The sequence below is a fragment of the Lutjanus erythropterus genome, chromosome 6, assembly GCF_056507025.1.
Source record: "Lutjanus erythropterus isolate fLutEry1 chromosome 6, fLutEry1.hap2, whole genome shotgun sequence".
NCBI lineage: Eukaryota > Metazoa > Chordata > Actinopteri > Lutjaniformes > Lutjanidae > Lutjanus > Lutjanus erythropterus.
Window position 1 is genome coordinate 40,161,764 of NC_139322.1, and position 27,630 is coordinate 40,189,393.

Sequence of the window (27,630 nt, forward strand, 5' to 3'; positions counted from 1 at the left end):
CGCAGCCAGCCGCTGTCCGATAAGTCCTGGTGAGTTAAACTAGTTGATGCCTCGGCAAATTAATCCGAAGACGAAGAAAAAACACGGCCGCCACCAGTCTGTCTTTTCTTCATAATTAGCTGCTAAAACTTCACTTTGTGTACTTATTCTTCACCAAAACGGCCTGACAGCACAGTACACACAACTTCACTCTTTGGGGTTCACAGCAGGGTCAACAAAACTGCTGCACACATGGCACCACACTCATACCTGTCCCCCCTAAACAGTGACAGGTAGGAACTAATTATCGCTTAGACAAGAGAAACATGAAGAAGAAACTTAAATACTACACATGTAAATATGTAATTAAAATTCAAGTTAAAATTGATAATGAAATAATGATCATATATAACACCATTTATAATAGTAAACTTAATTCTGCAAGTCCATAATAATGTTGTGAAATTATTATATTGAAATATATCACACACACAGTAAACTGCACAGCTTAATAAGGAACACAAAATCAGTAAAGTAACTTACTACAAATAACCTAAAAATGTCATGTGTACAGTAACGATTTGTTACATTTAGAAAGTGAATGAAAATAAAACACGTTTTAAAAGTTAGTGTCAGAATTTTAATGGCAATATTAAGAACTTGTATTGGTACTCGGTATTGGCAAGTACCCAAATATAAGTACTTGCACTTGTACTTGGTCTGAAAAAAAGTAGGGTTGATGCGTCCTTACCTTTCAGGTGTGGAAGTAACTAATTACAAATACTCAAATTACTGTAATTACGTCATTTTGGGGGGGTACTTGTTCTTTTATGAGTAGATTGTCAAGTCTGTACTTTTAGGCATACTTAAGTATGCATTACATGATGATGCTTAGTTACTTTTAAAATCATAATTAGTACAGAGTACAGTTTGAATTAATATCCAAATCTTTCATCTGCATTTTTAGTAGTCAATCAGGTGATCTGACAAAAACAAAACAAAACACTGCAGCAGCAAATATTTGGAGTCAGGATCTTTATGATTAATCATTACTCGATTAATTTCCATTAAGAATTTAAATGTATTCATGGATATTTTGGATGATAGTAACTGCACCTCATTTGATATTGTTTTGTCTGACACAGCTGTTTGTTTCTTAGAGTTAAAATGAAAAAAGGTGTTTTATCAGTCTGTAAGATTATTAACTATTAATCGATTGTTAGCGTTTTCAACTATTGCTGAGGGAAAATGCACAAAATTTGCAACCCTAGTTTGGAGAGGTAACATCAGCGGTTAAAAGTAACTAATATTATGAGTATTTTTTGTGATAATACTTTGTACTTTTCCTCAAGTATATTCCTAAGACTTGTACTTTTACTTGTAATTGAGTAAAATTATTTTTTTAATAACTAATAATTTTATAGCAAATGTGTTTCAAACTGAAAATTTGCTTTGGGGACATCTCAAAAAGGAGTTTGTGTGTTATGAAAAGGGTAATTAAAATTTAAAACTCATTCATTATTTTGTGTTAATGACATAAAGTAGATGTTAATCTATTCAGAAAGCCATAAGTGAAAGTGAAGTGAAATATTAATAGTTATTTAACAGGAACAGAGAAGATACAAATAGCCAGGCATGAGAGATATAAAGTGGACCTTTATGTTTACCTTTAACTGTTATTGGAGCACAGACCAAAAGGGGCGGAACTAAAAAAGGGTCAATTTTGGATAATGTTGCTTTAACCTGGCAAACTAACAGCTTATCTTGCTATAGCGAAACAAGTTTAGCTAATACCTGACATGCTATGATTCAGTTTGAGCATGAATCAGGATCGTACCACTTTCTAATAAATAAAGTTGTAGGTAATTATTATTGAGTCCAAATAACTCGTCAAAAAAGTCAGATTAACTGGTCACATTTTTCACAATCTGGCAACCCAAAAGTTCTTCTATTAATGGCTTATAATGTATCCATAAAGCATTACTCAGAAAGTATTTGGGTACAGTTTATGAACCACCTATTAGTGGTGCCTTATTGAAAAGAGCAGAACCAATCTTTGAGAATTAAGAGACGTCATCATCATGCGTTGGCTCACTGTCACCTCATTTTGGTCACATGTTCTTTGTGGTCATCCCTCCATCCCTCAGCCCTCTTTTCTTTCACTGCACTTTCTGTGTAACTGATTTGTCTGCAGCTGGTCATAAAAGCCACTCCATATTTCACATGTCTAAATATGGCCCCCATTCCATTTAATGAATAATGTTTTTCCATATTTACTCCACTTTGTCATATGGGAGCAACTTTTATGTGCCTGTGTGAGCGCCTTTGAGCTCGAGTCAGATGGGGGGGGATGAGAGAGAGCGAGGAATGCGAGTAAAGACAGAAGATATTTGTTTAATTACCTGCGAGTGGGCTTTAATGTGCTGTTTATGGGTCTGATAAGTGCTCAGGCCTCGTGTCTGTGTGCAGTTGTGTTGGCAGTGACTTAATGTTTGTGCATGTGTGCACTTTGTCAGTGTCTTCACATATGTTTAAATTTAGCTCTGTCGTACTGTTAGAGTGCGTGAAGGAGAACAAGAGGCAGAAAGTAAGAGCACGAGGACCGTTTCAGACGGACGTCCATTCCTCCATCACTTCCAGTTAAACAATTTACCACTTTAGCTCCTTAACTGGCTAACAGAGAGGAGCTTTGTTATGAAGCTGTCAGCTGGGTCCTGACTGTCTGATTTTAACTGCTTTCTCTGAAACTATCACTCTCTGTCATTTTCTCTGCACTTTTACGTCCCTCTTTGTGCTTTTAAACCTCAGTCTCCACTCTTCACCACCAAAGGGGGACAGTACACTGCAAAATCAAGAATCCACATTTTTCCTCTGGCCTGTAGTGCTGTTTATCTATCCAGATTTTTACAGTGTGAGTTGAAGAGTTTTGGGGAAATCAGCTGTAGAGATGTCTGCCTTCTCTCCATTATAATGGGACTAAATGGCACTCAGCTTGTGGTGCTCAAAGCACCAAGAAAGTACATTTGAAACATTCAATACCAGTGTCTCTTTCCAAAAATCATGACCTGGTTACTCAAGAAAATCCACAGACCTTGTTGTGAGCAGTCTTATTAGGAACTACTTTCTTTCTGCAGTGGAATTCATCAGAACTACTTTCTTTCAGCTAGACAGAAAGTAGCTCCTGCATGAAATTGTTCGCAACAAGGTCTATGTTTGGAAAGAGACATTTGTATTTTTGATTTTGTTCTCCTTAAACTTCTGTCAGTTCTGGCACCGTTGTACCCACTCTGTCACAGACGTCACTCTTTTATTATTGAAATACATTAAAAAGAATCAGAAGTGGCAAAAGTGCACATGTTCTTCACTGGCTACCAACCGATAAAAGATTCTGGTAAAAGTAGAAGTGTTGATTCAACTTTTTCACTCAAGTAAAAGTGAAAAAGTACAGCCTCTGAAATGTACTCAAAGTATAAAAGTAAAAAGTGTCCCTCTGAAGGACAGTTGTCCTGACTGTTTCTGTGCAACGCTAACTGGACCTCTCCTTTTTCTGTGGTATTTTATGACGTTTAAGTCTTGTTACACCTGTCCTGCAGGATATGCACTGATGGAACCACCAAGAAATCTTTTCTCGGTGTTATTGTCCTACATTGAAATAAGTTTTTTAATGATGATTTTATGATGATGATGCAAAAAACAAATAATCAATAATTACAAATGCATTAAAACTAAAGTAACATGTCTGTTTTGATAATGTGAGAAGTATAGAAAGTAAAGATATTTCTGTTAAAACATGAAACTAGAAAAATAAATACTCAATTAAAGTACATATACCTAAAAAATCTATTTCAGTACAGGAACTAAGTATTTGTAATTAGTTACTTCTCACCTCTGAAGACCATTTAACTTAATAGGGGGCTTATCAAACACAAACATCCATACACTTCACATAAGTTCATTGATTATATTAGATTATTAACTTCATCTCTAAATGACAGATAGCTACATGGCCCATGTGAACTCATAATAATCCATCTGGTTTCATGAAGATTGTGTGACCCTCTTGCCAGCAGCCAGCTGTGTGGCTGTGGCTGTGGCTGATGACTCTTCATCATTTCAAGGAGGAGAAGCCTGTGTCCTTAAGTACATTTGTTGAACCCTAGATAGACAGTTTTGCATTGACTCAGGCTGCTTGATTACACTTCAGAAATAACAACTCTTTGAGTGGAGTCCAAACTATATATAGAATCCACATACCATTCACTTAATATTTCCATCAGGACTCCACTGGTACAAACCCAAAAAAGTGTGGACACTGTGTAAAACAAATAAAAAAAGGAATGCAGTGATTTAAAAATCCTTCTCTTTTTTACCAGTATTTGGTCCAAAACCATACAAAGACAAGATATTTAATGTTCAACTCACTAAACTTTACTGTTTTTTGTAAATATACACTCATTAGGATTTCCTTGCCTGCAACATGTTCCAAAACAATAAAAAGACTGTGAAAGTGGTGGAGTGCTCAAAAAACACCTGTTCCCCAGGTAAACAGGTGAGTTGGTAACAGGTGACAGTGTGATGATTGGGTATTAAAGGAGCATCCTCAAAAGGCTTGTTCACAGTCATGAATGGGGTCAGGTTCACTACTTTTTGGAAAACTGTAGATAGTCCAACAGTTTAAGAACAATGGAATTTATAGATTTCACCATCTACAATCCGTAATATCATTAAAAGATTCAGAGAAATCTCTGCATGTAAGTGACAAGACTGAAATGTCTGTGACCTTTGACCCCTCAGGCAGCACTGTATTAAAAACTGCATTAAAAACCCACATCATTGTATAAAGGATACTACATGGGCTCAGGAACACTTTGGAAAACTGTTGTCAGTAAACACAGTTTGTCTCTGCATCTACAAATGAAAGTTAAGACTCTACCATGCAAAGAGGAAGACAAATATCAACAACATCCAGAAACAAAGGCACATAGAGGTTTTTGAGCAACATATGCTGCCATCCAGACAACGTCTTTTTCAGAGACGTCCCTGCTTATTTCAGCAAGACGATCCGGAGACACATTGTGCACGTGCTCCAACAGCATGTCTTCGTAGTAAAAGAGTTCAGGTACTAAACTTGTCTCCCATTGAAAACTTTTTTGGAACAGGCGTCTGTATCAGTTATTCTGTTATATAACAGGACATACTGTGTTCTTTGTTATCAGTAATAGTCTTTAATGTGGGGGGCTATTTCCAACATTTTTAATGAATTTTCCTGACCGTATTTCATTATCAGTAAAAGATCCATTGTCTGAAATATTGTCATTGTTGCCCAGTTTTTCCTGTCTGTACCCAGTAATAGCATTACGGTTTTAATTAAAAAATTGGAAACTTGCTGGGAATAAAGATGTTTCTCATTTAGTCACATATTTAATATATTTCCAATGAGTATTTGATTATTGTTTCATGGAGATTCTTGTAGGGGGTTTAAAATAGTCTTAACAACCAGCTGCACAGCTTACTCCATGTCAGTTTTCTTACCAACAATGATGGGATAATAGTTCTCTTGTGCTGAATAACCCACATCAGAGAAACAACGCACCTTCTAGTCTTTGCAGTACAACTTGAAACCAGTTTTCATCAAAATCAGTTAACACACATTAGTTCTCCAGAATTGATTCACATACTTTCATTGTGTGCAGTTTCTCATCAGCACATGTTCAGCTCTCGAGTATCAGCTTTCAGTCTCCACCACAAGAGCCCTTTACCTTTACTTTCATCACGCTTCAGTCAGATCGGCTGTGAGATCTCGTGCTTGCTTTTCACACAGTATGAAAACAGTGACGATGGTCATATTTCTTAGTATTTAGAGACGGGAGTAGATGAATGATAAATTACACGAGGGCAGGCTGTTGTATGTTGATGAACTGATATGTAATGATCAGGATCAAGACATGTCAATCAGATCAGTGCTGATGACTTTCTTGATGAATCTTTTCTGATTAACTGTGAATTAGGTCCTACGTGGAACATAACCAATCTCTAATCAGTACCTCCTGAGAAATCAGTACTTCCAAAATCATATTTTTAGGGGGTTTGATTTCTACTCCTCAATTATTCTGGAAAATGTTTTTTAAAAGATCAAACTCTTGGCTATTAAACCTTGTCCTGGTGATTATTTTTTAAATTAAAAATAGACATCAGCTCTGTCAGGTTGATGTTTTACAGAGTTCATAAAATGTTCCATTTCTTCATTTCACAGCAGAATTTGTTAAAGTGTCTCAGAGGTCTCTTAATATTAATCAAAATACACATTTTTAATGAATTCTTATTTAGCTTTGATTTACAGAGTTGACATGTTATGGTTGAGACACGTCTGCTATTTAAATATTATTGAATGAATTTGTCTAACAATATAAAGTTTACCAGTGTTTGAGCAGTATCCCTGCCTTTTTCTAAACCAGGAAGTGAGACAGGGGTCTTGAAGGCATAGCTAACCCTTTTTTATGCCTGATTAAATCATGTTTTTGTAAAAATCTGAGAGTTGGCAGAAATCTGCATACATATATTTTAATTTAGTTAGTTTTAGATTTTGAAGTCTTTTGACACATTTAATACCTGTTTACTTTGCCTTAAAGCCACTACACTGAGTTTTCAACTGGTCATGAAACAGACTCGGTTTAATACTCATGCTTCTACATGGCCTACATAAGCATTAGTGAGGAGACTGGATATTTTTGTATAGCTCGTCTTGATTCCTGCCACCGGGTTGGATTCTCTGTGAAGTTAGTTAAAACGAGCCTGTGTTTACTTTTTCCCATTCAGAGTTACGGTGAGTCATACATATACCAGTTAGAGTCAGCGAAAAAAGAAGCAGGAGGAGGTTTTTATTGAGATCATTTTATTTTTGTGGTCATGATGGAAACACTGGGGATCTTTCTTGTAGCAGCTTTAAGTAAAATTTCAAGTGCAGGACTTCACAGGCACACATGTCCAGTCTGTGTCCTTGCCTGTTGGGATCACTGCACATGAATTTGGGCCGACTGGACTGTCCCATTTCAAAGTCTCTGTCAGTCTCTGTCTTTTTTTGCCCAAAAATGGAGGACCCATATCCTTTGTATAATCAGTATCTCATAAGACTGCACATTCTTGTATGCTGATTAATGCAGAATTTATGCATCTTTCTCAAATAATAAACATAGGAAATATCATGAGGCCACACTGGATTTTTGCTTTGCACTCAGATGGTCATTAGTCGTTGCTAAATAAATCATATGAAATGTAGCAGGCATAAATTCCACTGATAGCAACCCAGACATGTTGTTGGGAGTTACAGATATATAGAAGAACAAACACTTCATAAATGGTTCCTACCATGCAACCATCGTTGTTTCAACATTGTCTTTTGGACTAAATCTGGACGCCTGTCTCAGCTTTTATTCAGCCTAAAAGTAGATAATGAAAATTAGTCCATCCAATTTGGTCCAAATTTAGCCCAATTTTAAATCCATGTGATTTGGTCAAGTATGATTAGCCTGAAATTAGATGGTTAAATTTGGGTGTTGTTTGGTCCAAAGAAATGCCAAATAACCTAGAGATGTAAAACAACCAGAAAGAGCCACAAAACAACTACAAAGAGATGCAAAATAACCATAAAAAGATACAAAACAACTATAAAGAGATGCAAAATAACCATAAAAAGATTACAAAACAGCCACAAAAAGTTGCAAAACAACCATAAAGAGATGCAAACAACTACAAAGAGATGCAAAACAACCAGACAGACATGCAAAACAGCTACAAAAAGGAGAAAAAGAAGCACAAAGAGACAAACTACAGAGATGCATAACCCACAGAAAATTAACACAGAGACACAGAGCAACTACAAAGAGACACAAAATGACTATGAAAATTACCACAAAGACAACAAAACTACAGAAAGATGCATAACCACAAAGAGACACAGAGATATAAACTGGCCACAAGAAGAAGCAAAACAACCACAAAGTCTGTGTCTGTGACATTAAGAAGCTTTCAGTGACTTCATTCAAGAGATACTCTTCAGATAGAGGAAAACTTGACTGGACAATATTTTTGACTTTATTGTCAGAGGACAGTTGTCACCCAGGTCTCTGGCTGCTGCAGGTTTGATATTTGCAGAGAGGGACTGGATCAAATACAGTTATTTCTCATTCATTTTCATGTAGCTGGAGAAAATGTTGTGACACCCAACAGTTCGTTTCTGATTGGAGAGATAATTTGTGGTGAAAGTTGGGATGCAGATCTGAGTGTCATCCATATAACAACGATGTGTGTCTGCAGCAGAGAACGGTGGTGTGCATGGAATCTGTCACAACATTACAGTGTTTATTTGTTCGTCTTTATCTGTCTTCCGCTCAACTACATAAAAACATGTGTGAGTGTGCTCTGACTCAGGCTACCTTCAGGAACACATTTCAGGCTAAAGACCTGTTAATTGAGGACACCTTGTGCAGTTGGGGACAAAAACAGTGTCCCTGATTGGGAAAAGGCTGACTTTTGGTCAGTGGTTAGGGTTGGGTTGGAGTAAGTCTCCAGAAACTGAATGAAAGTCTATATAAGTGTGTGTGTGTGTGTGTGTGTGTGTGTGTGTGTGTGTGTGTGTGTGTGTGTGTGTGTGTGTGTGTGTGTGTTTACCCCAACAGCCTCTGGTGATGTAACATCAACAAGCTGCATACAGATGATGTCACTGACCAACTGGACAAACTCACAACCGCAACGGCAAACATCTGGCTCTTATTAATACACACACATCCACACTCACACACACAGATAGAAGTTCATGGCTCGCCTCTTTGTAGAAAAATGAATGGGGGTAAAAGGGACAAGTTGATAAGCACATGTTTTATGGTGTTTTTTTGATCCATCGCCTCTTTCCCTCCCCCTCTCATCCACCTCCTCTTCTTCCTCCTTCCTCTCTGTTAAGCCTTCTCACTGTCTTTCTCTCCTTTCTTCATCTCATGTCTCTGTCTGCCTCCTCCACTCTTCCATCTATTCATCTCTTTCTGTCTTCTGTCTGCTCCATCTGTCTGCAGCCAGAAATATACGTATTTGTGCGTTACATTTTCAAGAACATGACAAAGAAATTCCTTCCAGGAGTGTTGCATGACAGCAAATGATCAAAAAGTATCCACGTCACTTGAAAATTCAAAAATACATTCTATTCAAACTGATATTAAAGCAGCCTCAGTAACCCTACATTGAAAAGATGAGCTCTGCTAATTTCTCAGATCCTAGATTTGAAGTGGCCAATCAGGATATCTCGGAGGTGGGAGGCTGTGAATTCAGCGGTGCATGCTGGGTGGTTTCAACCCGCGTGACAACATACTGCTATTTAACCATTTAGAGGCATTTAGAAGCATTTAAAGGCCAACTAATTTTCTAGCACGTAGGCCAGCGTATAAGGCACTGGATCATGGTTTCTTCACTGAAAGGCTCACCTTAAAAGGCAACTGATCACATTTTATTCACCAAAAGGGCACCCTAAAGGGCACTTGATGACTATTATCCAATAGATGAGCACCTTAAAGGGAACCTTATCACGTTTTATCCACTGGACAACATCCTAAAGGGCACTTGATCATGTTTTCTCCACCAGAAGAGCACACTAGAGAGAACAAAACATTTTCTCCACTGCAAAAGGCACTTGATCAGGTTTTATCCACTAGATGGGTACCTTAAAGGGCACTTGGAGACTAGACAGGCACCTTAAAGGGAACCTCATCAAGTTGTATCCACTGGAAGAGGACCTTAAAAGGCAAATGATCATGTTTTATCCACTGAAAGGTCAACCTAAAAGGCCCTTGAAGACATTTTATTAACTGACAGAGGTCCTAGAGGGAACTTGATCACATTTTCTCCACTGGGAGGCCACCTTAAAAGCCACTTGATCATGTTTTATCAACTGGATGGGCACCCTAAAGGGCACTTGATGACTATTACCCACTAGACAGCCACCTTAGAGAGAACCTCATCATGTTTTCTCCACTGGAAGGGCATTCTGAAGGGTACATCACTGTGACATCTCCACTGGAAAGGCATCCTAGAGGACACTTTACTACATTTTATTCACTGGAAGGGCACCCAATATGTTGCTTGATCACATTTACCCCACTGGAAGGGCACTTTTGAGAGAACTTGATCATAATTTCTCCACTAGAGGGGCACCCAGCAGGAAACTTTTTCATGCTGTCTTGGACGATGGGTCACCCTACAGGGCACTTTGTCCTGTTTTATCTGCCATAGGGGCATCAAAGAGGGCACTTTGGCTGTGTTTTGTCAGATATCTTCAATCTGTAATCTCTTTATTCTCATCCACTCTCACTGTAACCTCCACAACCACTCCTGCACCTCCCCCACGCCTCCCCTCTTCTCCTCCTCTCCCTCCCTCCAGACTGATGAACTGTAAGTAGAGGGCACAGCAAAGGCCGAACATTCTTGTTTCCTGAGCCAATGCTCAGCTGGAGAGCACTCAAACACACACACACACACACACACACACACACACACACACACACACACACACACACACACACACACACACACGCCCCTCCCACCCCTGTGTTGAGTCAGAACAGGGTTTGACAGAGAAACATGTCCACTATAGTCTGTCCGAACAATAACAGATAACAGGAAAGAGAGGACAGAGGGTGCAGAGAGACATGGGGACCCACAGTACATCCCTCTCTCAATAGCTCTCTGTCACACACACACGCGCAAAAAGACGCACGGGGAGACCGGAGATAAGGATCTATCCACACACTCCCCCAGGGTAAAATAAAAGGAGGACGGGAGAGATAGCGGCACTGCACGGGCCGGTCACGTCATACCTTTAAAATCCCGAAGGCGCGGTCATGACGTCACCCGTGTAAAAAAGAAAAGAAAAGAGAGACACAGGATAGAGAGAGAGAGGGAGAGAGAGAGAGAGAGAGAGCGAGAGAGAGAGAGAGAGAGAGAGAGTAACACCCCCCAGCACCTCTTATGCTGTACCCGTTTACCAATTAAGGCTCTCACGGTGCTGGACAGACAGAGACAAGAGAGAGAGAGACAGGACAGAGAGACAGAGGTAGAAAAGAGCAAAAGAGCGGATCTCTTTCTTTTCCTTTACGACACCAGTACACCCACATCCCCCCACCGGGACTGCGCGTGGGGAGGGAGGTCCGGGACCTCGGTGCAGCACACACCACAGCCAACGCGCGCACTGAGCGGAGAGACAGCGGACACTTAGAAGACCGCAGGACAACACACGTAAGTTTTGTCCCTCTGTAGACGCGTTGCTGGGAGTGGGTGTGATGCTGCGGGATGATTTTTCTCAGCTGAAATCTTAGTTTGAGTTGAGTCGTGTTGTTTTGGGGGGACCAGGTTGATTCAGTGAGTAGGTGTCGTGAAGTTTTCTGTCATGTATGCAGATGTGTGACCGCTCCGTGAGCTGTTGGGACCGGAGTGAGGGAGCGGGCTGCAGGCACCCGCGGTGCGGGGAGAGTCCGTCGCTCCCAACGGGTGGGGTGCTGCTACGGTCACAAAGTCTCTGAAACTTTAACTAACTTTAATAACTTTAATACTTTAATTTACTGTCTCATTAAGGGTTTGGTGCCGTCACACGCATTTACGTGCATATAAGCTATAGTGTGACAGATGATGTAAACGTGTGGGATGTATATCTCTGGAGCTCATCCATCCATCTCACTTCACACCTTGACTTAAACTTTGTTTACGGGCTATAGCGCACGAGCACGCTCTGCTCCGCGTGCGCCGCAACTGCAGCATCCCGCCGGTGTTACAATTAGGGGCTCCGCACCAAATAAGGTAATCCACGGACAGTACACTGGAGATCTGTACCGGGGGGCCGAGCGGCGGCCACTTGCGCCCTCCGCCGCCGGGAGCGGGTCTCACACCGCGAGAGGGCGGGACACCTGGGCCATGTTCATGGGAGTAACAGCGCACAAGAAACAACAAAAAATGTCAATATGTGTTAATATTTTAGCAAATAAGGACCATTACAAGTAGCAAACTATGAGCATCTGCTGTTTGCAATGTATGTATGTGTGTAATTACTTTGATACTGATGAAAACTTAAAAACGTGATGATTCTCAGTTAAGTGAGGCAGGTGGCCCTGCAACACTGAGGTTTGATCCCTGTGTGTTCCCCCACCTTCTAAGAGTCTGTAATAATAATAAACCTACACTTTCTTATAGTGATATGGCACTGATACCTTGTTAATAAAACAAATACCAAACACAATTTCTGCTAAACATGAGATATAAATATAAAATTTGGGACATTTTATATATATATATATATATATATATATATATATATATATATATATATATATATATATGTATATATGTACATAAACTTGATTGGTATTTGTTTCTGTAACATGGTGTCAGCACCTTATCATTGCAGAGAAAAGTGATCATTTTATTGTTATTGTAAACTCTTGGAGGGGAAAGGGCTGATCCACCCTCTGTGTTACAGGGCACCTCCCCCGGTTGGTCCCCCTAGAACCGCCCCTGTAGATGACATGTTTGTGTTGAATTCTAAAATATGAAGCCGATGTGTGTGTAATGCTGCTTTTTTGAGGTCTGAGAGCAGTACCCGAATTCATTTAACACCTTTAAATTAAGCTAACTTATTTAAATCTCAAAGGATGTAATTAATGTTTGAATGTATATATATATATATATGTATGTATATATATGACTTAGGTTACTTTAGGGGGCACATTTCAGACTAAAGACAGTTTAACTGGGGACAACTGATGCGAGTGGGGACAAATGCCATGGCTCCGCTTCAGTTGGAAAAATGTTGAGCTGTGGGTCAGTGGTTAAGGTTAGGGTAACAGGTAGGATTAGACAAGTAGGCTGGTGGATATGGGGATGGGTTAGGGTCGGTCTCCTGGAAATGAATGTAAATCTATCTCATGCCCCCAAAAGTGACCTTGGACATCATGCTCAGTGATGGACGGAGGTGTATTATAATGTCAAAATAGCTCCTGTCAAACAATACCTGCTTTCAATCCTTTGGTACCCAAATCCAGAGTAAAAAGGACTGTACTTATGGTTTTGGTCACAGCTAAGCAGTGTGAGCATTCTTTATAAAGAAGAACATTTGAAAAAAGATATTGAATGAAGTACTCAGTTGGTATCAGTATCACTTTAAGTGTACTGTTAGTGGTATTTAAATAAATAAATAAATAAACAATATCCAGCCCTACAGTTGTCCCACACACACAGAGGCCACACATTTTCTGTCCTTATCGACCACGATATTTCTAACACTAAGAATGATCTGTAATTGCTATTTATGACAGCACAAACACTACTGATAGTGGACTAGGGTGTAAACATAAGGGGAGGAGATAAAATTTGTGAAAATACAATTATACTGTATTTCTTGTCAGGCAGAGTGCAGAAAATGTGACATTCAGGGTCCATTTCTGTTTCACCACCAAAGCAACAGATTCCAGAGGTCCCACAGAGAGAAACCTGATAATTAAGACAAGGAACAGAAAATATATTTGGAAAAATATGTTCAAATACAGTTTTTAATGTTTATAAGATAAGATAATCCTGTATTTGTAGACTCGAGGGGAAATTCAGGTGTAAAACACAAAAGCACAAAGACAGAATCAAGTACAAATAGAGAAACATGCAAAATAAATCATAAATACACATGTAAGTACACATGTTTTTACCTAATAATGTTCTACAAAAATTTACATTGTATTGTTTTATCCATATGGTGCATCGTCAAGAGTCATCTGTGGTGTGAGGGGTTGTACTGCTGATATAGTGTTCATGTGGCTGCAACAAGCATTGTCTCAGGTTAATCTAAGATCTGTGATGTCATGAACATGGTTATAACAGGGGTGTCCCCAGTAAAACAGTCTCAATTATCATATCTGAGAGTGGTGGACTGAGGCTGTCTGAGGGGCAGGGCATCACGTTTTGTACACTGGAAGAGCACTTTAGAGGGCACTTTATCAAGTTTTGTTTATTAGAAGGAAGGTTAGAGGGCACTTTATCGAGTTTTGTCCACTGCGGTGCACTTAAGAGGGAGCTTGATCACGTTTTGTCTGTTGAAGGGCACTCTAGAGGGCATTTTATCAAGTTTTATCTACCAACACAGAGGGCACTTGTGTGGTGTTTTTTTTAAAACATGGATTAAATCACCCATGCTGCCCTCCCTCTGAGTCCACCAGTGATATCTAACACCTCATACCTCATCATCTGTCCCGTAAATGTTTCTCCTCTCTTGTACATTTCTTTGATGATGAGGCTGGCTGACTGGAATGTGCCTCTTTTATCCTCACAGTGAATGTAACCAGTTGCTTCCAACTGTTTCTGGCAGGTGATTTCATCCTGATGTCATAACATTCCTGTACACCCCTTCATCTAAAACACAGCGTAGAAAAATGTGTGTTTTCAGATTGCAGGCTTTGGATTGTTTACCGACTGTGGGCCCAGCCAAAACCTTGAGAGGGGTTTTACTGACTTATTGCAGCTTCTTGGTTTCATAACACCTTGGTGATAAAGCGATGGTGGGAACCACAAAGAGGAAAGGAAGAGGCTGCTGGCACCAAGATGTAAACATGTAGACCAAACCTGTCCTTATTTGACACTTCTTAGTCTACTTTCACTCTGCAAGTGGCACCAAACACACGCAGACGCACACACACTGTCTGCAGGAAGCGAAGGGGAAAGCCATAACTTGCTGTAATCTGTGCATCTGACTCATTGTCCCTCCACACTGCTCTGTGTGTATGTGTAAAGCGGTTAGCAGCTCTGCGTGCAACGCTCATCAAACTTCCTCTGCTGACTTCTGCCACGCTCGGGCTGTGAGCTGATTGGGCGCGGCCGGTGATGAAGTGAAGCTGTTGGCATCGCAGGCTGGTACTGTAATAATAGCAGTGTCACTGGGAGGAGAACCCACATTCATCTCAACAATGAACTATTTATTTATTTAATGTCCAATTGTGCAGGGACAAGTATCAACAGTAGCATAAACCAATGCCACACACCACAGTATTTATAGTATACACTAATTTGCATTCCCCGTCCCTAGCTTAATCTTTAAAATACATAAAACTCAAAAAGACTCCACAATAAATATATTAAAGTGAGCTGCACCAACTAGGATGACTTTTTACACCCAATTAATAGTTTAACTTTAAATAATGTTGCACCAAACTTTAAAACTAGATTAAAAAAAGAGACAGATTTAATTTAAACCTCTCTTTAGTTCTGTTGCACCAAAACTTTAAACTTTGATCCAGTATTAAGTTTAAACTTACACTTGAGGAGGTTTAACTTTTAAGATGTGTCTTTATGAGATGGACTGAGCAAAATAATCACATTTCTCAAAGAAAGTTGAGGGGCCGACTCAACCCAGTAGAACTTGGCTTGCCTAAATGAAGATTAGTTTCAATTGTGCAACAGAGCTCTGCTTACATTTAAATCTGATTTTACTCATTTAAAAGCTAGTTTTGCTAAACTCTGTTCAGAACTAATCTCAGATAATATTAATCTTTGTTATATAATCAGTCGAAGAACACAAAACTCTCCAAAAGGAAATACAGACAGAACAATAAAATACACAAATTACAATACAGTAAAGCATCATAAAACAATAGGCACCAGATTATTCATGACTACCTGACTGATCTTTCCTAAAAAAAAAAGAAAAACTATATGAACTGTGTTGTTGTGAAGTTTCAAAGTGACGCAGACACAGAGCGTTCCATAACCATATTAACTCATGTTGTGAGAGGACATTGAGAGATGCTGTGCTGCCAGAGGAGCTGCTGACTGAGATTACTCTGAGCAGCATACATGGGAGTGCATATCTCCCTTTACCCCTGATGGTCAGACTAACTGATGAGATTTGTCACTAGCTGCTCTTAAGAAATAAAGTCACTAAGTTGGTAACAGGGTCGGGGCAGGGATAGTGATGTACTTTCCATAAAATATTTAGTGATTGCATGATCTAATAAGTCATATTAATACAGATATTTTACTTTCAAAACTTGTTTTGTGTCTATAATTGATGAAAATGGTTGCTAGGGACAATTCAGTTGTTGGTAGGTATTAGTAGGGACATGTCCTGAAACTTAATTCTACACCGTTGTAGCAGCAGTTATATTTTCAGAGCAAATTTTTTAAAAATGATCCAAACATGATATATTTAATTTCTAAAGAACATGGCAATGATGTGATCATATTGGTATTTTGTCCAAAATTTTAATTGCTTTATTACCTATCATCATACGAGACTTGGCTGTTGTAGAAGCTGATTGTGATGTGATGTAACTGCACAGTTGAATATTAAGCAGTTTATCTGATGCATAATATAATCACCACATAGTATCACACTGTGTAAGCTTTTGTTTGTTAGGCTGTACCTGACACAGAAACATTGAAGGAACACTTGTGCCCTTATCTTTGCTCTCCACCCTTTGGGTTTCTTGTGGTTCTGTTGATCCAGGAAATTAAGCTTATGCTGCTGTTGCACTCATTGTGCGCTTTGGCTAAAGGCCTGACGTGATATCTAAAAGGATTTGGATTTATTACTCAGCTCACCACTGGATTTGGCTCACTCTCCCAAGACCTTAATAACACTGGGGTCTTCTCTCAATACTGGCTTAGTTTATAATTTTTTTTTTCAACATTTTTTTTTTTTCAGTCCTTTCATGATCTGTTCACGTTCATGTTCATGGTCTTACTTGGTGACCTTTTGATCCCATACATACCTGTTGGATACCTGAGGTTCTCAACTATTTTCATCAAATTTGTGTGGTTGTATGAAGTACTTATCAATAGTAACTGTATTACCTACAGTAGATAGCGGTCAGCACGTCCCCCAGAGAGGCAGCAGGAGTAGGAAGCTAAACAATGTGCTGCTGTGGACAGACTCAGCAGCAAAATGTACCTAAAAAAATCTATTTCATTGTGCACTATATTAAGAATATTTTCTCTGCTTTACCTCACTGTCAGACGGCCTTATTGCTCTCTCCAAAGTGGCAGACCAGCAACTCCCATGTTCTGCAAGTTAAAAATACTATTTTTGCCAAAGGAGTGTGGTTGCTTTGAAGAGACTGATATTTGGCTTAAATAATGGCAACCAACCAAACCCTGCAGGTGAAATCAGTAATTTTTCCCTTGCAGAACACAGGAGTTGCGGGTCTACCACTGCTGCCTGTTTGTTAGTTTTTGTTACTTTGTGTTATTATATGATTTTGGTCAATTACTGTCACACAAAAATACAAGCAAACTAGCAGTTTTAGGCAGCAGTAGACCAGCAACTCCTGTGTTCTGCAAGGTAAAATGACTGATTTTGCCTATGGAGTTTGGTTGGTTCAGAGAGAACGATATTTTGTTTATATAATGGTGGTTTCCTGTCTGAAAAGTCTGTCTGGCAGCAGGGTAGAGCTGAGGAAATATTCTAAATATAGCACACACTTATGCTGATATAGATTTTTTTTAGTTGTCTAAAATACATTTTGCTGCTGACCCTGTCCACATCATTACATTGCTCAGTTTCCTATACCAGTACTCCTGCTGGTTCTCCAAACTGGGGGCACATCGGCTGCCATCTACTGCAAGTAATACACTGACTATGGATAAGTACCTCATACAACCCCACTTAAAAAAAATCCAAACTATCCCTTTAATGTTTAATTTTGTCTATGTGTCCCATTTTATGAACTTCTGGTTAGTTTAATAGCAAAGCACCATGATAAGCATCATATTTTATAGGTATCTAGTATGTTTTACATGTAAAATCTAAGTAACTACAGCTGTCAATTAAAGTGTTGCACTTCCTTTAACTCTGGAATGTAAATGTAGGGGCTATGGTATGTGTCTCAAAGGGACAGTTCAATCAAAAATACTTTTTTCTGTGGCCTATAGTTCTATCCATCTAGGTTTTTGGTGATATTGGCCATAGAGATGTCTGCCTTCTCTCCAGTATAACCAAACTAAATGGCATCAAGCTTAATAAAAAAAATAATAAAATAAAATAAAATAAAATAAATAAATAAATAAATAAATAAAAATTCAATACCAGCATCTCTTTCCAAAAATCATAACTGGGATACTAAAGATAATTTACACACCATGTTGTGAGCAGATTCATGTAAAAACTACTTTTTTCTAGTAGAAAAAGCAGTAGTTCAGTTAGATTCTACTACAGAAATAAAGTAGTTCCTACATTAAACTGTTTCCAACAAAGTCTGTGGATTATTTTGAGTAACCGCGTCATGATTTTTGGAAAGAGACACTGTTTTTGAATTTTGCAAAGCACCAAAAAAAACTACAAGCATCAAGTGCCATTTAGTTGCATTAAACTGGAGAGAAAGGAGACATCTCTAGAGCTGATGTTTCCAAAATTCTTTAACTCACACCTAAAAAAATCTAGATGAATGATAAATAGTGCTACAGGCCAGGGGGAAAGTATGTATTTTTGATTTTGGGGTGAACTTTCCCTTTAACAGCTAACCCACTTGGATGTGGATTAAAAGAGGACAAAAAAACAGTACCATAAAGAGTCACTAGAGGGAGCCAAATGACCAGGCAGAGACATGAGTTTGATCTTAAGATCCTGAGACATTTTAATGTGTCTCCGTCAGCTCTCTCTCTGTCCCCGCCCTGTGTTTTGTCTCCTGTTTATTTGGCAAATTCCATTGAAACAATAGGCCGCTACACAGTGAATATTTCACCAGCTCTCTCGGCTCTCCCTCACTTCCAGGCTACACTTTATTGTGCCCTCTGAAGTCAAGTATGAGTTGAACCTTTAGCTGATCTGTCAGAACGTGTCTGTCTCAGTGTGACCAGCTTTTTGCAGTCTGTGTCTTATGTGTCTCACATGTGCTTTAATAACAGATTCTGCTGCCCTGCTCTGCCACAGTCAGTGCCCACTGTCGTCATCAGCTTTATATCTTAATTATGGCCTCAGCAAATTACACACCTACAGGGACCAGAGCTGAGTTGCTTAAAACTATCTAAACCTATTGTTCTATTGTTTTAAATGGCCTGTTAATGTAAGAGCATGCTGCTCTCAGATTGTGCGTCTGTGTGTTTGTGTGGGTCTTACATTAATGTTTTTTTTTTATTGGGGTGTTATTAAGGCTGGGGGCTCCAGGGCTGTTAAGGGGGTGAGGGGCATTCTTCAGATTCTCCCTTGACCAGACACACACAAACACACAAACACACACACATACAAAGGCAAAGCATTCCTGATGGCTCCTGGCCACACTGTGGCTCCTGGCACTGAGCTCCTTATTTAGTCAAAAAGCTGCAGAGTCACATCTCTCCCTCTGTCTTTACAGCCACTGCTGTTCTCTTACTCACAGCAAGAATCAAAGACATGAACTGCGCATTGTGGAGATTTACAAATTTAATAAAATGGGTAATATGAACTGAAGGTGATTTATTATTGCATTTTCTCAAAGTTATGAATAGGTCATGATATCCTGACTTTTAATCTCTAGTATGAGTCAAGCTTCAAAAGTGCCTACAATTCCCATATGCAACTCAGTTCATCTGTCATTCTACCATACGGGCCTAAATGCTCTAATCTTTCAAACGCCAAGCTTCTTGTTTACAATATAGATTTTCTGTCAAATATTTGAAATTTCACCCTGCTGTGGTCTGGCAAGAGATACACAAGTATCCACTGCTGTATCACCTGACTGCTCTCTTGCTTACAGCAAGGATCAAAAGACATGAACTTTTGTGAGAGATTTGCAAATTAAATAAAAAGAGTCAATATTGCATTTTCAGAAAGTTGTAGGACTTATGAATAGGTCGTAATTTCCCGACTTTTAGCCATATTGCCATATGCAACTCAATTCATCTGTCATTAGACTACAGCAGCCTAAATGCTGTCATCTTTTGAACTCTGTGTCTTCAGTTTATGATGCAGATTTTCTGTAAAATATTTGAGATTTGCTGACATATGGCAAGAGATACACAAGTATCCACTGCCACGCCACCAGAGTTCAGCCACTGCTGTTCTCTTTCTCACGGCAAGAATCGAAAGACATGAACTTTTGCGTGTTGATGAAATTTGCAAATTTAATAAAAATGAGTCATTACTACATTTTCAGAAACTTAAACTTGTACTTAAAGGTGCTTTCCAACAATGAAGTTGAGCAAGTGGCTGCTGCTCTTGTGTACATGCACAGCTTGTTGCTGTGGCTGTTTCTGATGGTTTATTTTATTTTATTTTTTTCAATTCACTGGTACCATGGCAACAACAGAAACAACAGTAAGGGAAATGCTACATTAGCATATTTTACTGTAGCTTGAACTTTTCACCCGACAATAAAGAGTGTTACTGCAGCAACATCATCTTCAAAGTCTGATTATGCAGTCTGGGATAATAAACAACATTTCTAATACTAGTTAGCAAAACACACTATATTTATCATGTCGTATTACTAACAGTTTCTCATTTTTAAGCTGCTTTATTTATCCACATGATGAGATTATACCAGGTGGTAAGCTATAAGCAGCCTGTGTACAGCCTGGTAGGATGTGACATCATCTGGAGCCATGTGGGTGAAGTTGTGTGCTGCTGAATACAAAACACAGACGTTGCCAGGTGGCAGCTGCAGTAGCACTCACTGTCTGAAAGCACCTTGAAGGGACAGTTCATGCCAAAATCAAAGATGCATATTTTTCCCCTGGCCTGTAGTGCTATTTATCCGTCTAGATTTTTTTGGTGTAAGTTATTTAAAGTTTCACCTCCGTCATTCAAGTGACTTCACTTCTGTCACTTGACAGTTTTTGTGCCTAAACCTAACCATTTTACAACTTAAATCGATGTAGTTAAGGTCTGGTAAGCCTGTCGCTGCTGGTATTCTCCACTCAAAATATATGTTGTTTTGGCGTAATTGACAGTTGACCCTATCTGGTGTTTAGGTATGAGGATGTGTAGCCTTTATCTAATAAACTGAACATCAGGATCATTTCAAATCGGCTGAGTGACCTTTTTATTATTTTATTACAATATGTTTCTTAGGGGCTTCCTGTTGTATGACAGTGGGAACATGTGTAAGACATCTGGATTATAATATTTTCAATATTACAAGACAAACCCAAATAACCAATCATTACATGCCTTCTACAGTGCAGAGAGATGTATTTTTAACACAGATGATACTACACTCAAAGAGCTTTCAGTGAAAATTAAAAAAAAAAAAAAAACATTACCCACCATTAGTCTTGTTACATTTTAAGAACATGCCTGCTGCTATAAAACCCTCAGTCTGTCATTAGTGCATCATATAGTGCATACTTTGTGTATGATGTCAGCGGGCTGTTTGGTCAGTACAGTGAAGACAAACAGAGGAGGAGGGTAAAGCAGGAGTCTAGACGCTCAGTGTCTGGCTGATTCGCTCTGTAATCTCATTAAAGATAAAGCTGCACACACAGTGATGTCACACTATCACACAGATGAAGGCAGGAATTTAGGTTCATACTAATAATATATGTAAAAATAAACACACTGTCCAAAGAGCTGCACAGAAAAGGAAAGTTGAACAAATGTGCATTCAGATCAACAGACACAAACAAACATAACTTTATGACCTTATGAGGAGTCACTGACGCTCATATCCCTCCAGATATCTCAAATATTTATTTCACTGCCGCCTGGGACCCATGAACATGAGCAATAGATGAGCTCATATCCTCACAGGGAGCCTGAACATGGGCCCTTCATCTCTGTACATCTGGCACAGTGTCACTCTGTTTCTCCAGCTTAGAAAACAACTTCTTTGTCCTCCTATAGCCACAGCATGACTGTGACAGAGGATGGCATGAAGGAGGAGGGAGAGGACTGTCCCCAAATCAGTCCTCTCACTGCAGCTTCATCATGTTACACAAGAAAATCCTAAAACACACTGTTACTACTGAGGATAATCATAAAAAGTAAGCTCAGAAATACAGATTTTTCCCTTCATTCATTCATTTTAGACTACCTAAAGCTGTGGGGTAAAAATAGGGGAGACTGGGGGCAATTGTAACAATTTAAAGGGACAGTTCACACTAAAATCAAAAATACATTTTTCCCCCTGGTTTGTAGTGCTATTTAATCATCTAGATTTATTTGGTGAGTTGTACAGTTTTGCAGATGGCACTCGTCCTGTGGTGTTCAAAATGAAAAAAATAAAATAAAAATTGAAAAACTGAAAAGCAATGTCTCTTTCCAGAAAACATGACCTGGTCGCTCCAAGTAATCCAAAGACCTTATTGTGAACAGTTTCAAGTAGGAAATACTTTCTTTCTGCAGTAGAATCTCCCAGAATTACTTTCCGTCTAATAGAAAGTAAGGGAGACCGCAGATATCTCTACAGCTGTTATCTCCCAAACTCTGCAACTCACAGCTATTCTATCTAGATAAACAGCACTACAGGCTTACAGAAAATATGCTTTTTTTATTTATTTTGGGGTGAGCTGTCCCTTTGAGTCCATATCCATTACTTTGTATTTGTACTTTAAATGTCTGTAAAGTTAGATTTTATCCGAGCAATGACCAATATTATCTCAAATGTTTCCAACAATGGTTAAACCCAGATAAAAGTGTTTTTTTCAAAATAATGGTGAATTTCCTACTAGCCAATAGTTGCTAATAACGTCTGAAAAAACATGGGGTGCATTGGATACATCACAGAGTCTGCAGACGTGACTAAACATAACGTGAATAAAACTTAATACGTACGATACCTTGTTTGTGAACATAATGTAAGCCAGGGTCATGTCAGATAGATTTTCATCTGCAATCTTTGTGAATCAGAAGTGGTCTTAACTTTAAGTTAAATCAAGTTTTTCACCTTGTCAACATGTCCATGTTGTGTTTTCCATGTGTTACAAGACACATTAGAAACGAAATTAGCAGCTAACACCATGTCTGAGCATTTCTTGTTTGAAACTGCAGTGAGCAAAGACAGTCTCAAAAAACAGATTCAGTCAGGCTGGGTTTATGACATCATAAAACTAAGGAGCCAATCCAGTTAATCAAGGGGTGGGGCTATACATAATAATGCCTAGCCCACAGGAGAAGAAGAAGTCCAGTGAAGCTTTTAAAAGGGGTTGGGATGAAGTTTGGGAGGTGTAGGGATGTGGTGAGGGTGGGGTCTATGTGCATATTCATTTATCCTTGAATACTAAATGAGGGCAAGGTGTAGAGCTATATGTAAGCCATTTTAATAAGGTATTTGGAGTTATTTTGCCAAAAAAAAAACATCATACAATGTATTACTTCTTGCAGACTGGGCTTTAAATACTACCAATCAAAGCTTAATATTGAAACTAAGTCGGCTATAGTTTTTTGCATTCTTGTCTAGAGAAGAGTTGGGAGTATTGACAGTTGTATGACTGAAAAAGCTGAGATATTATTAGTCAAATGGTTTGTGAATCACTTCATTTTTTATGAGCTTCACTGACTGTTTAATATTGATGAGGGGGAAACACTTTTTTGTGGGATGCTGCTTCTGGTGCTTATTAATTATAAATTGTTTAATTATTTGATTGTTTATACTGTTTTACTGAACAGCAATGATTTTGAAAAAAATATGTAATTGTGATTATTTTGACTGATGTTGCAATTGCAATATGATTTCTGATACTAGAGGTAGTGATAATTTTTACACCAGTATTCTTATTTTGATTGAAAAACATGTTTAAATGACTATGGCATGTTTTTCTTTTCTTTTGCAGAAGTCTGCACCAAATCAAGATGTTTTCTTAAGTCTGTAGAATGTGATGTGTAGGACAAAACATCTCGGCCTCACAACAGTCATTTAAACATATTTTGACACATTTTTTTAAACAAATCTTGTGTCGTCTGCGATTTGAAAATTGCAGAAAGCCACACTGCGATTTCAGAAAAAAAAAAGATTAATTATGCAGCCTTGGTGGGAACTACTTTCTTTTTAGTAGAAGAATAGTAGAAGTTGCTTACAACAAGGTGTGTGGATTGTCTTGAGTAAACAAGTCATGATTTTGTGAAAGAGACACTGATTTTGAATTTTTCAAATGTATTCTTTGGTGCTTTGAGCACCACAAGTTGAGTGCCGTTGAGTCCCATTATATTGAAGAGAAAGAAGACATCTCTATGACTAATATCTCCAAAAATCTGCAACTCAAATCAAAAGTACCTAGATGAATAAACAGGACCAGAGGGTGAACTGTTTCTTTAAATTGTTTCAATTGCCCCCAGTCTCCCCTACAGCTTATCCCACAGCTTTAGGTAGTGTTAAAAGTTATCACTGCCGTCTTTTAAGATCTTTCAAGATTAGGTTCAAATGTGAGTCTGTCTTTCCTAAATCTTAAAATAAAGAGTTGTAGACATGGAAAAGTGTGTGACTGCCCTGCAGCTGCCTCCCTGTGCGAGCACATCACTCACTCGTGCCAGCAGTTTGATCCAAAATGACTCCCTTTTCTGCTTCATAACCGCCTACTTTTCTCTACAAAAATCTCTATCTGCGGGCTATAAGTCGGTCTCTCATGTTCACTCCTTTCTTTCTTTCTTTTTCTTTCCCCTCAAACACAGAGCAGCTCCAAAGCGAGAGAGAGAAAAGAGGGAGCGGCCACGCAGAGTTGAGCAGACTCCACCCAGAAAAGAGCCAGCGAACCAGTCGAGACCATAAAAATGAGTGGTTCACACCCCCGGCTCCACCAGAGCGCCGCGCCCGCTCCCAACGCTCTCTCCACGGACAAGGACGCAGAAATGCCCGCCACGGAGAAGGACCTGGCCGAGGACGCGCCGTGGAAGAAGATCCAGCAGAACACGTTCACCCGCTGGTGTAACGAGCACCTGAAATGCGTCAACAAGAGGATCGGCAACCTGCAGACGGACCTGAGCGACGGGCTGCGGCTCATCGGGCTCCTGGAGGTCCTGTCCCAGAAGAAGATGTTCAGAAAGTACAACCAGAGGCCCACCTTCCGCCAGATGCAGCTGGAGAACGTGTCGGTGGCTCTGGAGTTCCTGGACAAGGAGAACATTAAGCTGGTGTCCATCGGTGAGTCACAAGCACTGCTGAGGGTAATGAATGAGTGCCAGTCTGGTGGTTAATTGTCTCCAACTCATCTCCACCTTCATCCAGGTGGCCTCTGCTCCCTTTAACTTGTTTGTGCACTGTAAAAAGTGTATTTCAGTTGTAGTTGAACTCATTTAAATGAAGTTTTGAATGAGCTGCTTTAGTGTTGGCAGTCTACTTTTTTATTTAAACATACCAACTTGAAATTACATCCCCTTCCCTTAACTTGCTGTTGTTACTTCAGTAAAAGCATGTCAGTTAGGTTTCTCTTAGTATTGTACGCCTGACGTCAGGACGTCCAGGTCTTTTCCAGATTTTTTTCACCTACAGTTCAGCCACTATTTTCTCTAAGTGACTCAGAATAATTTTGCAAGACAAAAATTATCTTTAGTGATCAGTTAATATATTAAAATGGTCCTGTTTAAATTCATTGAACCAAACCAGCTAATGTTAAACCATGCTAAGATTAGCGATTATATTTAAATAACTAAAATGACACTAACTCACTAAGTCACTATAGAAAACTACTTTTCCTGAAACCATACCATTACGTTCTTAAGGAGCAGCATTTTAAACTTTAGATAAAGCTTATAATTGAGTTGGAAAGTTGGAAACTTTAAAGCTGACTTAACTTTAAGTCGCATAATGCAAACCGTTAACTTGAAAGCAATCAGATTATGAAGCATATCTGACTTAAAGCAACTGTGTTCATCTGACTTGCTGAACCAAACCAGCTATCATTAAGTCAAGTTAATGTTTAGCCAGGCTAATGCAATTATATTAAATATGGTTAACAAACTGTAATGACACACTAAGGTAACTTCAACAACTACTTTTCCTCTAACCATACTGATACGTTGTTACGGAGCACGATTTTACCTTTGGGTAAAGCAAATAATTGAGTTGGAAAAGTTGACTTGCCTTAATTTTAAGTTGCATTAATTCAAACTGGTCAGATTATTAAGTACATTTGTTCATCTAACTTGTTAACTTGATTTGAAAGAACTTAATTCATTTGTGTGTTAACAATTGAATCATTATTTAGGTTGGTCTAACAGTTCTCTTTTCCTGGTTTGCTTTTCTTGATGAAATGAACTTGAGTAGTGCTAAGCATCAAATAAATTAGACTGCAATGTGAAATAGTTGGTGATAATGAAGAGAATAGTGCATGGGTGTGGAATAAAGTTGAGCATGTTTCTGCCCAGTAGAGAAAATAATCAGCCACCTTAAAAAGTCGTGAAAACAAACTTTAGTCCACCCTTTTGTCCTGTGAACTGGTGTTTAAATAAGTCTAAAAAGGAATCTGCAGGAAAGTTACCAGCACTGCTAACATTACCAAGAGTGTTTTCAGCGAGAAAGCAGCAGGCGTTTCCCTGGTGCTTTTGTCTCCGGCTGTCCTGAGTCGGGGCTGGGGCAGCTTGTTTTGGGAGGAGGGGGTCTGACTGTGCAGAAGGGGCCCCAAGTCTTTCCGTGTTCCCCCGCCGCCTGAGCTGGGCTGGGCCGGTCCGAGCCAAACTCTGTGAGCCGGGATGTCATTCAGGCCTAGTAGGATAGAGCTGATTCTGAACACACACGCACACACACACACACACACACACACACACACACACACACACACACACTCACACTCAGACAGTGAGAAAGAAAAGAGAGAGAGAGACACAGGGCTATTGTCTGTGCTCATGTCGTGCAGTGGGCTGGGGCTGGATCTCCACAGCGTTCGACAGGACTTGGCTCACGCTTGGTGACATTAAACTGGGTTTAATGGGCTTTGCCTACATGCAGCTGCCTGCCTGCTCGCAACACTGGTGATTTAGCAGTCGTTCATCAGACTGCAACTGAATTAAAGGGATTGTTTGGATTTTTTGATGTGAGGTTGTATGAAGCACTAATCAATAATCAGTAGCTCTTCTGACAGAACCACCATTATATAAGCCAAATATTTGTTTCTCCAAATCAACCAAACTCCATCAAAATCAGTCATTTTACCTTGCAGAACATGTGAGTTGCTGGTCGACTGCTGTTGCTGCTTGTCAGTTAGTTTTTGTTATTGTGTGACTTTGGTGAACCTGAACTATCATTTGAAAACACAGCATTCACACAAAAACGCAAACAAGCTAACAGACAGGCAGCAGCGGTAGACTAGCAACTCCTGTTTTCTGTAAGATAAAATTACTGATTTCTCTGGAGTTTGGTTAATGTTATATAAACCAAATATCACTCCCTCTAAACCAGTTTCCCATTAGAAAGGGCTGCTGACAGCAAGATAAAGTGGTGAAAATATTTTAAAAAATCTCAGTTTAAGTGTTTGCTATATTTTGAAGTAACTAATGTATCCTTAGCTGCTGCTGCTGTCCACATTAGTTCAATACTTCATTGCTTCTGCGCTGGAACTTCACAGTACCTCATAATTAGGGGTGTGCCAACTGCCCTATACTTTAGGTAATATAATGACTATTGATAATTATCTCATACAGCCCCACTTCAAACAATCTGAACTGTCCCTTTAAAATCTTTTCTGCTGAGCTGTGGAACAAAACAAGGAGAATGTAGTGTTCTAACACAGCCTTCT

At 39.2% G+C, this 27,630-nt stretch overlaps 1 protein-coding gene across 5 annotated transcripts in view; it reads left to right on the top strand.

Annotated features, from left to right (window-relative positions):
• The first annotated feature begins 11,005 nt into the window (after positions 1 to 11,005).
• Positions 11,006 to 27,630, top strand: part of flna (filamin A, alpha (actin binding protein 280)) — a 74,853-nt gene continuing 58,228 nt past the window's right edge. For 3 of the 5 annotated variants that reach the window (XM_084721892.1, XM_084721896.1, XM_084721897.1), the window contains exons 1-2: positions 11,006 to 11,256; positions 24,572 to 25,040. In XM_084721892.1, the coding sequence (XP_084578018.1) occupies positions 24,671 to 25,040 (370 nt within the window). In that variant the 5' untranslated portion in view covers positions 11,006 to 11,256; positions 24,572 to 24,670. The remainder of the gene's footprint in view (positions 11,257 to 24,571; positions 25,041 to 27,630) is intronic. The other 2 variants (XM_084721894.1, XM_084721895.1) reach the window with 2 other exon arrangements.